This window comes from Antechinus flavipes, chromosome 1 (assembly GCF_016432865.1).
Source record: "Antechinus flavipes isolate AdamAnt ecotype Samford, QLD, Australia chromosome 1, AdamAnt_v2, whole genome shotgun sequence".
In the NCBI taxonomy this organism is placed as follows: domain Eukaryota; kingdom Metazoa; phylum Chordata; class Mammalia; order Dasyuromorphia; family Dasyuridae; genus Antechinus; species Antechinus flavipes.
The window spans coordinates 11,992,559-12,008,960 of record NC_067398.1 but is presented as its reverse complement, the minus strand read 5'-3'; the positions used below and the strand labels follow the sequence as shown (position 1 = coordinate 12,008,960).

The window sequence follows — 16,402 nt, the reverse complement described above, 5'->3', positions numbered from 1 at the left end:
AAGGGCAGTTTCTGAAGCATTCTGGCTGTGTGACCTTGCAGCTTCTTGGGCTTTCAGGCAATTCTCTAAAACACTAAGAAAAATGTGCAGCCTGAATCAGTAAGGAGATTCTCCTTATCATAATATCATATACATCTATATAATATACAAAAGAATTTAGTCCCTATCCTGACATTTGAAAAAGAAATCCATTGTCCCAAAAACAAGATCAAGAGAAAATTATGATGCAATTTAATGGCTTGGAGATAATCCCAGAAAACAAAAGTCAAAGCCAAGCTAGTGGAATAAACATTGGGAAATTAGAAAATAAAGGAAACTCTACTGGCTTTGAGGTCTTCATCACTCCAGGAGCGAAGAGAAAGGGCAAAGGCCAGGTAGTAGTAACTCACCTGTAAAATGGGGATAAGCACCTATTCCTCAGAGCTGTTGTGAAGATTAAATGAGATAAAAGAGAAGGAACACCGTGCGATTTTTAAATTTGTATATAAACACTACGTATTATAATTATTGCTATTGTTATTATTAATCAATGGATTATCTACTCTGAAAAAATAAAGTGTCATCACTGCATTTCAGGAAATTGCACTAGAAAGTTCTAAGAATTATTGAGATTAAAGGACAAATTAGGAGGCTGTGTGGGTTAGTGGATAGAGAGCAAGCCTTGGAATCAAAAAGTTTTGAGTCTAATCTACTACCTATTGGCTATGTGATCCTGCACAAATCACTTAAATTCTCAGCCACCAGGCAACTCTAAAGCAATCAGTAATGATAGAGCAGCTTCTAAATTGTCAAGTTTATCATCAAAAGCTCCCTACATATCACATCACAAAAGGAGCAGGAAGAAGGGCAGGAAACAGAATCCAATGCAGGCAGTAGGAATATTAGATTGAACTTGCCCAAACAATGGGTTCATTCCTAAACTGCACCAATAAGTAGATAATTATATCAATTTCTAAGAAGAGCCCTACCTATCCAGGAACACCTACTCAAAGTTCAAAAGATGATTCATCCAAGACAAAAGAGAGGAAAAATCATCATGTTGCAATAATGAAAATTAAAGGAAATTTGGTGGCATCTTAACACGATCTGGCTAAATAAACTAATTATAATATTTAAAGGGGAAAAAAAATTGTCAAGAACTTGTCCAAGGGTTCCTGTAGCAAATCCCTTTCAGGTCTTTACTTTCAACAATTAAAGGAATCTTGATCCATCTAAGGCCTTCATATTCAGATCAGAGATTTGAGTAATGTTGACTACTGAATGCACTTTTAAAACTCACTGGATAGAGTTCGAAAACTTGACTTGGAGTGAGGAAAACCTACGTTCAAATCCAGCTTCAGACATGTAATGGCTCTTCAATTCTTAAGTCACTTAGCTTCTCTCTGTTTTAGTTTCCTCATCTGCTAAAAGAAGATAATAGTAGCATTTACCTCCCAGGGTTATAATGAGGGTCAAATGAGATAATGTACATAAAGTGCTTTGTCCACCTTAAAGCTTTATGAATATATCTTAGATGTTATTGTTGTTAATTATTGTTGCTCCGGGAGTTTAGTGAACAACTGAATCTCAATTATCCCAAGAGGTAAAGTAGCAGAATGGGTCGGGATCTCAGACTGGCTGAAGTGAGTGGAATCACTGAGTATCTTACCACTAGAATTAATAGAATGAATATCAAGGCAACAGTGACCTGAATTCCATTAATGAATTCCTCCTGGCCCTCTTAACTTTTGGGTAAAATCAAGTTAGCAACAAGAATCCCTTGACTGGTACGCAGTAGTCCCCAAACTGGCTTGGGTTGGACTGGGGTGTGTGGCTGAATGAAAGTTTGGATATCATCAGTCAGGAAAAAATGCACTAGAGAGGAAGGGGAGTATGGTCATTCCAGAGTAATCCACGTACACAGGAAAAGGGAGTTAGGGTAGAATAAAACCATTGAAAAATGGAGTGAGGTAATAGTACAAATCGGGAACTGTATTTACATGTATGCGTGTGTAGGTGTATAAGGGGAGAGAATGTCAGGCTGGCTGATGCATGACTGTCAGTGTATAAAAATGAGGAAAATATCAGAGAAGTGGGGAAATTTCTAAGTTAAAAAAAGCTAATATTTGAATCTGTAGAATCCATTAATATATAAACATAGGAATCATTCCCCATTGGGAAAAAAAAATCCACAATCTCTGCTAATCAGAGAACTTCAAGCTCAAAGTCAGTCATAAGATTATTAAATATGTATTAAATGCCTACTATGTGCCGGGCCAAGCACTGGATACAATGGGAAGCTTCTGCTTTCTGGGAGATCATCTGGTGGGAAACTGCCAAGTTCATACCTTATTTCCATCAAATGGAGCACAGAAAATAGTCTAAGTAATTCAGTGCTGACAGAGCTATGGTAAAAAGAACGTTCATCCTGGCACTGGTGGTGCTGTGGACTATTTGTAAAAGTTATAGCAATGATATTAAACCAGTTCATGAAATATTCATACCCTTAATGATTCACAAAATTTTTTGCCTTTAAATATTATAATTAGTTTATCTGGGCAGATCATGTTGGGAGGCCACCAAATTTCCTTTAATTCTCATTATTGCAACATGATTATTTTTCCTCTCTTTTGTCTTGGATGAATCATCTTTGGAGCTTTGAATAGGTGTTCCTGGATAGGTAGGGCTCTTCTTAGAAGTTGATAGAATTATCTACTTATTGGCGCAGTTTAGGAATGAATCACATGTGGCACCATGACTTTAGAAAAATTTGACAATAAGAAATATTTATATAAGGAGGAGGAAGGGAAAGGGGCCTGTTTGGGGTACAATGAGTCATTGCTCTGCACTGGGGCATCTTCAAGGTAAGAAGGTTGTATGGTACTCTTTGGTCTATTATTAGAATTTTTTTCCATAGGTGTGAATTGGGCCAGAGCAGGGATTGTTAAGCCCTTAGACCACCTGGTAAAGCCTTTAAAAGGCTTCTCAGAATAATGGCTTTTGATAAAGCAAAATGTAAAGGGTTGCTAAGGAATCTATTCCATTTAATTATGGTTACTGGGATACTGTACCAATGGACCCCAGGTTAAGGACTCCTATAAGAGATGGACCCTACACTCTGAAATTCTGTGATTTTCTGAAGATGAAGAAAGCAATTACTTCCCAGCTTCCTCCCCTAAGTGTCAAGAAGAGGACAAAAATGATATTGCATATTGCGAGGTCCTGGTTAGTGAGAATAATGAATTCTGGGAAGTGGTCATATTATTTGAATCCGCACTGCATATTTCCATTGGCCTGGAACCAATTACCATATTTTACTTAATTATAACTTCAAAGAGTTTAAATTCAAAGACATGCAACCACTTTACATGATTCATTATTCACACTAATAGGAACCTGGCTGTATTTATATGGGAAGAACTTTGTTAGGGTAAGATACAAATTTATGACATCCATTTTTTTTTCTTTATAGAGGCATCCATCTAGGTGGTGCAGTGTATTTATAAAGCCCTGGACCTGGCTGGAGTCAGGAAGACCTGAGTTCAGATACTTACTGTGTGACCCTGGGCAAGTCACTTAACCTTGTCTGCCTCAATTTCCTCAGCTGTAAAACGGCAAAAATATTGGGAATCGTAACCTAAAATTGTTGATTCAAATGAGATAATATTTATAAAGCACATAGCCCAGTGCCCAGCACAAAGTAGATGCTATATAAATGTTAGCCATTATCATTATGATTGTTATTACTTTTTGGTTATTATTACTCTTAAAGCTCAAAGTGCCACACAAATGTGAGTAATTAAAATGTTTAAATGACTATTAATGATAGTGGATATGGCTTCAAAGGAACAGTGTCCAAATCCCTGACCTGAATTCTGCTGAACTAGCAATGGCTTGCTACAATGTCTAATCCCCATCTCATGGGTATTATGGGGAAATCATGGAGCTTAAAATCTTGAGTGATTCTGGCAAGGGAATTCATTATAAGGATAAATGGAGCTGCTAAGTAGTGCAGTGATTAGAGCATCAAAGCTGGAGTCAAGAAGATGAATCTTCCTGAGTTCAAATTTGGCTTCAGATACACACCAGCTGTGTGACTTCGAGTGAGTCACTTAACCTTACTTGCCTCAGTTTCCTCATCTGTAAAAAGAGCTGGAGAAGGAAATGGCGAACCATTCCGATATCTTTGCCAAGAAAATCTCAAATAGTATCACAAAGAGTAGGACGTGACTGAAAACAACAATAGCATAAGGATAATTGTGCCCCTTTCAAATTTTTGACTGTGTAACAATAATAAGTTGGTGTCATCTCTTTGTCCTGTAGACACTTCTGAAATTAAAATTTGCCTATTAGGTAAATCTGCCCTTGGCTGATTTCCTTTGCAATGGAATGAGATGATATATAATATCTTAGCCAATGGAGGATAAAAAATTTAAGCTGGATGTGACATAATTGCCTAATATGACAAATGCTGAGACAGAAATAATAGTTACAGGCCAACAAACTCTCTCTACTTTGCTTCATTCTTTTTAAAAATACATATATATTATATTTATGCTTCCCTATTGAGCACAAAGGTAACCAACACAGAATGAACTCTTTCTTTGTCGTCTTTGGAAGATGGTCCAGTGAGTGGCTGTGACTTCATGTCCATTGGCTGTTTTTTTTTTTTTTTTTCCAAATGCAGTAGCGTTCTCTTGTCGTCTCATCGCTTCATCCCGTTTGTGTGTGTAGTTGTGTGCCTCCTTCTAGCATTATATCATCTCGGGTTCTGAGAGCCACTTCTCTTGCTCATGGGTGCGAAATGTGACCCTTGGGACTTGAGCACGGCTCCTTCCCTGGGGATCCTTTTGTTTGCTGGATAAGATGAAAATATTCCAAAGTGGGCCATGAGAATGGGAGGAATGTCCCAAGGAAAAGGAAATTTACAAATAAAGTGCCTTGCTTGGACATGTTACGAAACACTCAGTGAACTACTTTCTTGCCTTGATTTCAACTTGACTTAAAGTCAGAACTTGTAAAATGGGGAACCAACAGAGGACTGTAGATACTCTGGCTATTGCCAAGAGTCTGTTTCCATAGACTTCTCATGGCTGATGGCACTCTTTCCCTTTTCTGTTCCACGCAGACCCAGAACAGAATGAAGTTGATGGCTGACAATTATGATGAAGACCATCACCATTACCATCACCATCACCACCATCACCATCACCGGTCTCCTGGGAGGTCCCAGCATTCCAACCACAGACCCTCTCCAGACCAGGTCAGTTACATCATCCCTTACCTTGAGCATCCCTTTTACCCTTTAGATATTTCAAGATAAAATAAATACTCCTTGAGAAATAATAAACAGCACAAAGTGATATGTTCTTTGAACTGAAACTAATAGCTTTGGTATTTATTTCCATCACTCAGAGAATCTAAATGTTTTCCTTTCTCTTTCCTCTTTGAGTTTTTGTCTTTTATTATTTAGATTATGCTCCCCCTGCACCCCAAACCTTCTTCTTTTTCAAATTCATTCTCCCTGCACTTTTTTGATTCTTCAGTATACCACTGATTTGATAACTAAAAGGGAAGGGTCCTTCAGAATACCCATTACATCAAGTTTCCAAAGAAGGTAACTTCTTGACAATGTCCAAGAAAATTCCTTGGCAAAACAAATGAATTTTGGTGCAAACCAATGGAACCTTAAGACAGTGATGCTTGATTTTTAACGGACAGCATCCAGGATTCCAGTTTATTTCTCCTGGACACTGTGATCTTGATTTGCCAAGCCAAGCGAATGAAAAGTAACATTGTAAAATAAAAGATCTATCAATAAAAACTTTCTTTTAAAAATAAAGGAAAAAAAAACTCATCATTTTCACATTTGCCTCTAGAATGGGGCTTGTGTATATTTTTGGTTTTGTTTCACAATTGGCCATGTTAAAAGCAGAATATCACGACAAGGTCAAAGGAAATGCAAACCCACAATAACGTGGCAGATGTTGGCCCCTTTCATTTAATTTTTGATTCTCATGCACTGGAGGCAGCCATAATATAGTAAGTAATATCATTGACTTTGGACCCTGGAGACTTGGGTTCAAATTCCAGCTCCTCTATTTACTAGCTTTGTGACTTTGGACACACTACTTTCCTAAACCTCCATTTCCTCATTTGCAAAATGGAGGGTCTGGACAAGATTGACTTTAAAGACCCTTGAAACTACCAGATCCTGTAATTCCATGAAACAGATGCATAGACAGCTTTTCAGTAGTTGTGGGGATCAACTGAGCTAATATATGTAAAATAACTTTTGAAAATGTGATGGTATATTAAGATCCATTATTATTAAGTTCGTTTTATATCTATCCTTGGGTGGTTATTTTTGGTTTTTATTAAATCCTTTATTAATTTCCATCATACCATGGTGTACAAACAGGAAATTAATAGATGATTCAAATTGCAGTCCACAGAAAAGAGCTCAGACCAGTTGACTTGCTACTTTAAGCAGTGATATCTCTTTCTTTTCAGGGGTGATGGGGTCTTTCTATGACCATGATCCCATTCCCAAGAAGCACCCCAGTTCCCCCAATTTATTATTCATAAAGCTTGATTAAATGATTAGTATTCAGTTAAAAGGAAATTTATGTAGAATGGAAGCTCTTTAAAGGCAAAAGATAATTTATCTTTACAACTTGCATATAGGAACTAATCAATGTTTGATGAATAGAATTGAAGTTTAAAAGTTAAAGGAAGTTTTTAAAAAAAAAAACCTGGACTCCCACAAAATTTGAGTAGACTCCTTCCCCCCTTCAACATGGAGGACAACTGTACTTTGGAAAATCCCAGGATATGTAGCAATAGCTCAAGCAAAGAGTCACCTACACAGCTGAAATTTTTAATATATAATAACTATAGTTATAAAAAATTTAAATCAAAATTTGTCATGTTTTTATGAGAAGATCTAATAAGAATGGAAAAAATAATTTCAAAATTAATTAATTAATTAAATTGGAAACAAATTAATTAATTTAAATTTTCTTTAATCAATTAATTAAATCTCTTCAGGACCTCTATCCCCATTCCCTCCTTCCTTCCTTCCACAGTCTTGTGTGCTTCACCATAAGACAGTTCATATATGAGCTACAATACAGAAAGCAGAGACCACCCACCAGGACCCATTAAAGGGGGATTCCAGCCCCATCAGCTTTACCTTATGAAGGTTATGAAACTCAGTAACCAGAAAAAGGAGTCACTGATCCATGGGAGCTAAAGCTGTGTTATTCTATCACCTGTAGCTTATCTACCTTTTGGAAAAGTGGTGGCTAAGAGGTGGGGAAAAAGTATGAATTTTCTGCAACTGGGATAATGGTCAAATTATGATGAAAAGAGCAGCCAGTTTGGCAGCAGAATCCAACTCCAGCTCTGCTATCTATAACCAGTGCAATCTCGGGCAAGACATCGCATTCTCTGAGCCTCAGTTTATTCATCTCTAAAATGGAAGGGTCGGATTAGGTGATCTCAAAGGTCCTGAAGTACACTAATTTTTTTCAGAGGTCATGAGCCTATTTGGAAATTTGAGGATGAAGTTACTCTCTCATGACATTGTCTTCTGGCAACTGTAGAGTGCCTGCAAAATAAATATGGGATCATGAGCCAATGGTGGGCTGACCTTGGAGCTAGGATTCCTGGGTTCAGATTTAGCCTCTGACATTTACCTGCTGCTTGATCATGGGCAAGTGTCTCAACCCCTCAGCCTCAGTTTTCTTCTTTGTAAAAGGAGGGGGCTCATCAAAGTGATCTCGAAGGACGCTTCTGGCTTGAATTCTTCAATTTGTCTGTACCACAGCACAGGGCCTCTTTTACTGTGATGAGGAGGCTAAATTACATGAGGGCAATTGCTCTTTTAAAGAGGAGACATGTTGTAGGGCTTGGATTTAGAAGCCCTGAGTTCAAATCTTCCTGCCTCTGACATTTACTAGGTTTTTAACTAGAGGTAAGTCCTTTAACATCTCTGGGTCCCAGGTGAATCACTTATAAAATGAAGGGAAAGGAGGTAGACTAAGTGAGGTCTCTTTTAGCTGTAAATCTATATATTAACTCTCTCTATAGATCCTGGATAGCAAACTTTAATGAAACATTTATTGAATACCTAAGGAGGATAATTATAAGGGCGCTGGATTTCCAAAGAACTATAAAGCTGTTTTTTTTCCCTTCCTCCCTCCCTTTCTTCTTTCTTTCCTCTCTCCCTTTTTCCTCCCTCCCTCCCTCCCTTCCTTTTTCTTTCTTTTCTTCCTTCCTTCTTTTTTTCTTCCTTTTTCAGTTCCTCACTTCTTTTCTCCCTTTCTCCTCCCCTATCTTTCTCTCTCTCATCTTCTCTTCCATCTTTTCTTCTTCCCTTCCTCCCTTCCTCCCTCTCTCTCACTCTTTCTCTCTCTCTCTCTCTCTCTCTCTCTCTCTCTCTCTCTCTCTTTCTCTTTCTTTCTTTCTTCTCCCTCTCTCTTTTTTTCTCCCCTCTCCCTCTCTTTCTCCCTCTTCTTCTCTCTTCTTTGGCTGTCTAATGAAAACTGTGGACCCCTTCCCAGGATCATATTTTTAAATAATTGAAGGACAGCTAAATTTTAGTAAAAAGTTAGTGAGATTACAGAAGGACATAGCTCCCAAACAAGTTCACCACCACTCCCTGAAATCTATCCACAAATCCTTTCTCTAAGCCTGTAGTTTTGCTTAACTCTGTGTTCCTATCTGAAATGTATATATTTTAGCATCTTTATCCTTGTTCCCAAATCTGGCAGGATTTGGATGAACCTGTGATGGTTTTGGAGTCAAACAAGCTGCCTTTGAACCAAACTCTTCTGCAGGTTCTCTCTGTATTTTCAGTTGACCAACAAGCCAATCTTTTGGGTTTCCCCATCTATAAAATGAGGACTTAGACTTGGAGAACTCGTACTAAATGGTGACTGAGGATTCACCTGGATTTAAATCTGTGATCTCATGAGAAATGAATAATGTTCCCCTTTCCCACTTTCCTAGTGACCTCAGCTCTTCTTAAGGAGAGGTCGTCTGCTGAGTGATCAGGGTCACTTCCTCTGATGCCTCAGCTGTCCAGCTGTCTTGATCCAAGTGAAGCTAGGAATCTCAATTGTTTTCCAGATTGGAGGAGATCTTTTGAGAGCTCTTTGTTCCAACTTATATCTGGGCTGAAACCCGCTCTATGGAATACCCTCAAAGTAATTCTCTACTTTTTACATCATTACCTCTAAGAAGCAAAGTTCCCTCCCTACTGAGAGGCCCTTTTCTCCTTAAGATCCCTCCAGGCTCTGGGACATTGGTCCTTCCACAAGTCTAAGTTTGTTTCTTTGAAACATCCATTCTTACCTGCTAACTTAAGAATAAACCTGGAGAGGAAGGTGGGGAGAGGACAAGCTCTTTTTTCTTTAGATTATTCATTCATATCTGTTAGTAAATCTGGGAAGGAGGGTGGGGAAAGGAAAAGCTCTTTTTTTCTTTAGATTATCCATTCATATATGTTAGTTCAAGAATAAATCTGGAAAGGAGGGTGGAGAAAGGGGGAAGTTCTTTTTTCTTTAGATTATCCATTCATATATGTTAGACAAGAATAAATCTGGAAAGGAGGGTGGGGAGAGGAGGAAGCCCTTTGTTTATGGCTTCCATTCCATGCAGAATCCATGAACAAAAGAAGAAAAGAAAAGAATATTTGCATGTGTGTGGGGGGGAAACAAAACAAAACTACAATTCAAAGATTCTAGAAATTTAAAGAAAGGATTGTTTGCTGTTCCTCCCTTCCTCTCTCCATTATTTCTTTCCTTTTTCCCCTTCCTGCCCCTCCTCTTTGCTTTTTAACTCAGGGAAAATTTCATTCAAAGACTATGAGTTTGGAATACTGTCAGGTGAGGGAACAGCCTGACCTGGTCCTGTCAGGAATAAAGAATAGGGCCTGTCTAGTTTTCCAGTAGCATTTCTAATCAGAAGCACGTGTTTTCAGGCACATTTTCCCTCTATCATATTGATGCTGAAAAGCAGGAAGTGAGCCTTCCATCCATTTCCTTAGAAACCTTTTTGAAGCTTCTGACCAGATGATGAGGAGATGCAAATCAGCCTCTCCTCCCTCCCTCCCTCTCTCCTCCACCTCCACATCGAATCAGATGGATTTGCCAGAAGAGGGTAGAGATATCAGCTCAGGGGATACACTTCAGCCATTTGGGGATCCTTGGTGAACAGGAGCTTGTGTATACATATGTGTATACATGAATATAACTGTATACATGTGTTTGTGTTCCCAGGATTCCAGATATAGGAGGGGTCAGGGACTCCATGACCATCCAGTCCAATCCCTTTCATTATATAGATAAGGAAACTGAGTCTCTGAGTATTTGAGAAGTAAATAGCCCAAAGTCCTAAATGTGGGAAGCATTGGAGGCAGGAGTAATAGAACAAGTTTAGAGAAAGTCGTACAGAACAAACTGGAGTGCATGGTGTCATTTAATTAATACGTTTTTCAATGACAGTGTTGGGAAAAGGGAATTAAATTAAATTAGAAAGGAGGAGCCCCTCCCTGGAATCTAGAAAGGGAAGATGTGTTCTCAGCTAAATGGCTAGAGAAGAAAGAATTCTGATTCCGATCACCCATGTAATTATAATAATTCAATATAATGACTTTTAATGCCCACACATGAGGGAGGGAGGTGCCGTGGATGGAGCGCTGGGCCTGGAGTTAATAAGACTCATCTTCCTAGGTTCAAATCTGATTCCAGATATTTCTTAGCTGTGTGACCCTAAATAAGTCACTTAACCCTGTTTTCCTCAGTTTGTTCATCTGTGAAATGAGCAGGAGAAGGGAATGCCAAAGTACTCCAGTATCTCTGCCAAGAAAACCCTCAATAAGGTCATGAAGAGTCATACACGGCCAAAAAACAACTAAACAATGCCCACAAACTTTTAAAAATGTGTAATTCTCTTTCAAGGAGCTTTCTTGCCTGAATTTTCATTTAAACTTTACACTATCCCTAAGAGGAAGACAGGGGAAATTGTACAAAGTCCATTTTACAGGTAAGAAAACTGAGCCCCAGAATGGACAACTATGTCAGTAAGCACTGATTAAGCACCCACTATGTGCCAGGCACAGTGCTAAGTGCTGGGGACACAAAGAAAGATTAAAAATAAACAGCTCCTGCTTTCGGGGAGCTCCTCGTCTAAAGGACACAACATGTAAACAGCTATGGACAACAAGAAGAAAAAAGATGAATTATAGATAATATCAGAGGTGAGATTAAAGAAGCCTGGGAAGGACTTGTTTCAGAGCCAGGACTTGGAGGCAGCCAGAGAAGGCAGGAGCAGGAAGTCAAGCATGGAGATAGATGCCCTGGTGTTCTAGGCAAAGGTCAGCAAAAGCAGGTCAGTGACATTGGACGGGGAGTGTGGTGGGGGTGGGCATGGGGAAGAATTGGAAAAGTAAGAGGAGAAGACTAGAAAGGCAGAAATTGGCCACTTTATGGGAGGCTCTAAAAACAGGATTTTTTATTTGATCTTAGAAACGATAAAAGGCCACTGAAGTTGATTGAATGGAAGTTGGGTGGGATTGGAAGAGGGAAGAAGAGAAGGAAAGGGGCAGGGGAGATGACAAGGACCAACTTTGGGAGTTCCCATTGAAAGCTGAGGGATCATGGATCAGAGTGCAGAGACACAAGTCAGGGAGACCAATCAACAAGTTGCTGCAATATTCTGGCCACCATATAAACTGGTGGCTGTAGCAGAAATACTGAGAGAGCTTGGCAATGGATGAGCCAGGGGAAAGGGTAGCAGGGAGAGAGAATGAGGAGTTGAGAATGACATCCAGGCCTTGGTAACTAGAAGGATGCTGGTGCCCTCAACAGGAATAGGGGAGTTAGGAAGATGGAGGAGAGGCGAGAGATCATGAGTTCAATTTGGATCACATTGAGTTAAGACATCTAGTTCAAGATGTTTAATAGGCAGTTAACTATGCAAGACTAGAGGTCAACAGAGAGATTAGGATGGAACAAACAGATCTGAGAGTCTTCTGTATAAAGAGATGAAAGGACTTACCTGAAGCCACAAAGCTGATCTTTTTTTGTGTTATCCAAGAGCCTTTTTTCCCCCCTTCTACTCCAGTGTATGAGATAAGGGGGCTACTGAAATAAAGGAAAAGACAGATACGGCATCTGGAGGTGGAAAGATGGTTTTTCTAGAAATATCAAAGGAATCATTAATATCAAATGAGCAAAGGAAGCAGGGAGACATCTGCTCACCAAAGGCACTCACCAGCATCATAAAGGAGATTCGGAACAGAGGCCGGTGATATAATGATAGCGTATTCAGATTTCCTTTCTGTAGCAAGGTGGATGGCTAACCCAAAGTCCAAGCTGGAAAGAGATTCCCAGTAGATGATGAGGTCCTTCAGAGAAAGAGATTCCCAATAGATGATGAGACCCTTCAGATGCTCCTTTTTGTGTAAATGACAGCGTACTAATTGCATCAAATTGTTGAATTTTGCAGTCTCTTAAATAATATCCTAGTCACTGAAATAAGCATTGACCTAACCATCCATACATTCAAAATCAAGTGAATGAAAAGAAATCTATTGTCCAGATTATGCTATATAACAGATATTCTATGAATTGATTTATAAATCAATAAACATTAAGTGCTAACTATGTGCCAGGCACTGAGATAAGCACTGGGGATACAAAAAGAGGCAAAAAAAAAAAAAACAGCCCTTGGCTTTGACAATCTCATAGTCTAAAGGGTCTTATCTATCAGGTTAAAAACTTATAGAAATAATTATTTAAGTATCTTGGGCAAAATTTGGAAATGGATAGTGATTTGATGCCAGATTTGATTAAGAGGCTGATCAAATATTGAGAGTGAAAGATAGTCTTTGGAGATCCTGGTAGCTGTAGGATAGCAAGAAAAAAACAAGGAAAGACTTTCTCTCATCTTGAATTCCCCAACTATTTAAATCTTTATGAATTTATAAGAAGGCAGAGGAATTACAAAACCTATGAGGTCATAGCAAGAAGATGCATTGACCCGGAGCCCAGAGGAAGGTGCAGTGAAGTCTGGAGAAGATCAGGGGAGGATACACTTCTACAGAAGATAACAATAATGGAGGAGGCAATTGGAGGCTTACAAGCCCGTTATGTATCGTATCTCATCTGATCTTCACAACAGAGACCCTTCTAAGATAGGTGCTGTTATCATTATCATTTACAGATGGGGAAATTTCAGTTTAGAGATAAGTACGTGTCTGAGGTGAGATTAAAGAAGGCTAGAGTTAAAGGAAAATAGACTGTATTGATAATTATTTCAGAATATTCATTGATTCTTTATGATATGGAGTAATATCATTACTCCATATCATTGTCATTATCAAAGAGATAGTAGTGATTTTATGTCAAGATACTTGATACTTGAGACGAGACGAATCTTGAAATTCAAGCTTAAGGTAGGAAAAAGCACTGAGAGTCATTAATCTTAATACCAACCTTAATATACAACTTTGAAATCACAAAATGATCAATTGAGTTAAAACACTTTGAAATAAAACTACATGGCTCACTACCCCAAGTCATCTTCACATCAAAGGAAGAAAAGGATTTTCTAAAACTGCATGACATTCAGTTAACAAATTTACAGACTTTTTTTTTTAACACATAGATCCCAATTCACAGAGCTATGGTAAAGATTGTTGATAAATACATACTATCAGAATGAACAGATACTGATTTGCCAATGGATAGAAACTAGTAAATAATTAAGATCCAAGAATAGAACCAAAAGGCCCTCCATGGGCAACATACACATGAGCTCAATTAACAATAGTTTGACAAAGAAAAAGAGCAGATAAATGAATCGAATGAAGTTGTTTACATAAGTGGAAAGGTTGGTGATACTGATTGAAAAGTTAATCATTGCTACTAAATTAAAGAAGGCTAGAGTTAAAGGAAAATAGACTGTATTGATAATTATTGATTTTGCAAGATAATGGTAGGAATTATATTTCATTATAGATTATGAAAATTTAGAAACTCAAGGATACTAGAAAGACATGATCCAGTGGCCATAATTATACACCAAAGGCGTGCTGTTTATCATCATCATCATCATTGCTGGAATTTTTATGGCACTTTACAAATTTTTTCTTATTCTCACAATAACTCTGGGAAGTAGATGCTATTATTTTTCCTATTTACTGACAAGGAAATTGAGTGAGGCAGTTTATAAACTAATAGATAAGTCTCTGTGCTCTAAATAAAACTTTCAAAATGTTTTGAGAATCCAAGAAATAAAGAAAACCATAGGATTATCATGGTTAAAGTCACTTCTCACAGATGCACCAGATCATATTGATCCACCAACATTTGATGTTGCTGCATCAAATACTTATAACCTTCACTCTTTGGGGAATGAATAGTACTCCAACTACAGAGAGCTAATGGGAATAATCAAAAGTATTTGGGAATGGGAAGAAGTTTTATCTCTATTATTTTGTTTGCTATTAGAATTGAAATGAAGGTTTTTTTCAGTAAGATTACAGAAAATGAGCCGAACTGCCAGGTCTTTTATTCAGTTATAAAAATCACTCATTTCACCCACCTGCATCAGGATTTAGTAAACATTAAGTATAAAAGAGTCATATTAATCACGGAACTCTTTTGTCTGAGAGCTATCAATTCTACAAAGGAGGAGGAGGAGAAGGAAGAAGAGGAAAGGAAAAAAGAGAAGAGGGGAAGAAGGAGAAAGAGGAGGAAGAAGAAGAGGAAAAGAAGGTTAGGTGAAATGATAAAGTTTTGTTATCTGGAATCAGGAAGATTTGAGTTCAAATATGACCTCAGACCTCAGGGCAAATCTCTTAACTCATGTTTAAAATACAGTTCCTACCATTATCTTGTAAAAATCTGTATTTATCAACACAGTCAAGGTTCTTTCAAATCTAGCTTTTCTCAAGTGTAAAATGAAGATGAAGCAACTAGTTGGTACAGTGGATGGAGTACCGGGCTTGGAATGAGGAAGATTCATCTTTCTGAGTTCAAATGTATCCTCAGATACTTAGAAAGCATATGACCCTGGGCAAATCACTGATTTCTCTATTCTCTAACATGAGGGGGCAAAGGAAATGGCAACCCACTCCACTTTCTTTACCCAATCCCAAATAGGGTCATGAAAGTCAGGACTGAAAAACAACAACAAAATGGAGATAATGATAGCATCCATCTCTTAGGATTGTTGTGGTGACACAATGAGATGATATTTGTAAAGTGCCTTGCAAATCTGAAATTGCATCAACAATTATAAGAAGAGGGTGCAGATGGGACGGTAGTTACAGGACCAGGCTCAGCATCAGGACGCCCTAGATCAAAGTCCCATCCCTGAGACAGATGGACTATGGGACAATGGCTAACATCTCTCAGGGCTCCGGGAAATTCTTGACATATGGAAGTTCCAAAGGAGGCACCAACTTTCACTCCTAGCCAGAAGTTTCTTACATCAATGAAATCACAATTTCTCTATAACAATTACTCACATTTATATACCATATTAAGAGTTTCCAAGCCTGAGATAACATATGTTATCTCGCTGATTTCATTTGAGTAAAACCCAGCATGTTCTTCCTTTTTTCTCTGATGATTTATGTTGTGAATTCCGTTAATGAGGATTTAGTGATGATCTCCCAGTACACACCAGAATATAAACATTTCCAGCAGCCCTTCACCTGCAGCTACTTTACAAAGCACTGTCTGTGGCCACTTATATTTTTCACTTTTTCTCACACCTGCTGGTAATCTTTGGTGGGCTTTCATTTTGCTCTTAATTTAGCTTTAGATGACTAGTAAAGTAGCCCAGCTTGATGAGGGAGGGGGCTAGACTAGGAATGGAGGGTCTCCGTATTTGAATATCCAGATAATGAACTTCACTTTCTCAGCTGCCAACAGAAGATGGATTCTGAACATCAAGACATAATTCCTGGCTTTGGCTAAGAAAAAAAAAAGAAAGTAATTATTTCATGTTTTGAGGTTAAATGAATGTGCTATAAATGTATACAGACTGTCCTATGTGTATATATGTATATATCTCTATATGTCAGGCTTGCATAGACTTTTCCACATATGGAAGAATTTCTCAAGATCATGTTTAACTAGGAAATTCTCTTCCTTGCTTCCATGGAGTTCTTGTTTGAACACACATAATGTATATGTAAGTTTTTGTGTTTCCTCCATAGAAGAAAAATTAACTGCCCTGTATTGTAGCCAAGTCAAGTATATCTCCAGAACAGCTGAAAAAGCAAAGACTTTGCAATCCACTGAGACAGTAACTTGATAAGCAGAGTTGCATATCTTCCACTTTAATATCCATATTCTAAGTGAGATAAGTCTGGCTCTGTGTCTACTCTTACAGCCTTCTT

At 38.2% G+C, this 16,402-nt stretch overlaps 1 protein-coding gene across 6 annotated transcripts in view; it reads left to right on the top strand.

Moving 5' to 3' along the window:
• ERC2 (ELKS/RAB6-interacting/CAST family member 2) overlaps positions 1 to 16,402 on the top strand; it is a 985,497-nt gene that overhangs the window by 753,893 nt on the left and 215,202 nt on the right. For all 6 annotated transcript variants that reach the window (XR_007950813.1, XM_051979082.1, XM_051979112.1 and 3 more), the window contains one exon: positions 5,108 to 5,242. Coding sequence is in view for 5 of the 6 variants with exons in the window: in XM_051979082.1 (XP_051835042.1) it covers positions 5,108 to 5,242 (135 nt within the window). In the remaining variant the exon portion in view is untranslated. The remainder of the gene's footprint in view (positions 1 to 5,107; positions 5,243 to 16,402) is intronic.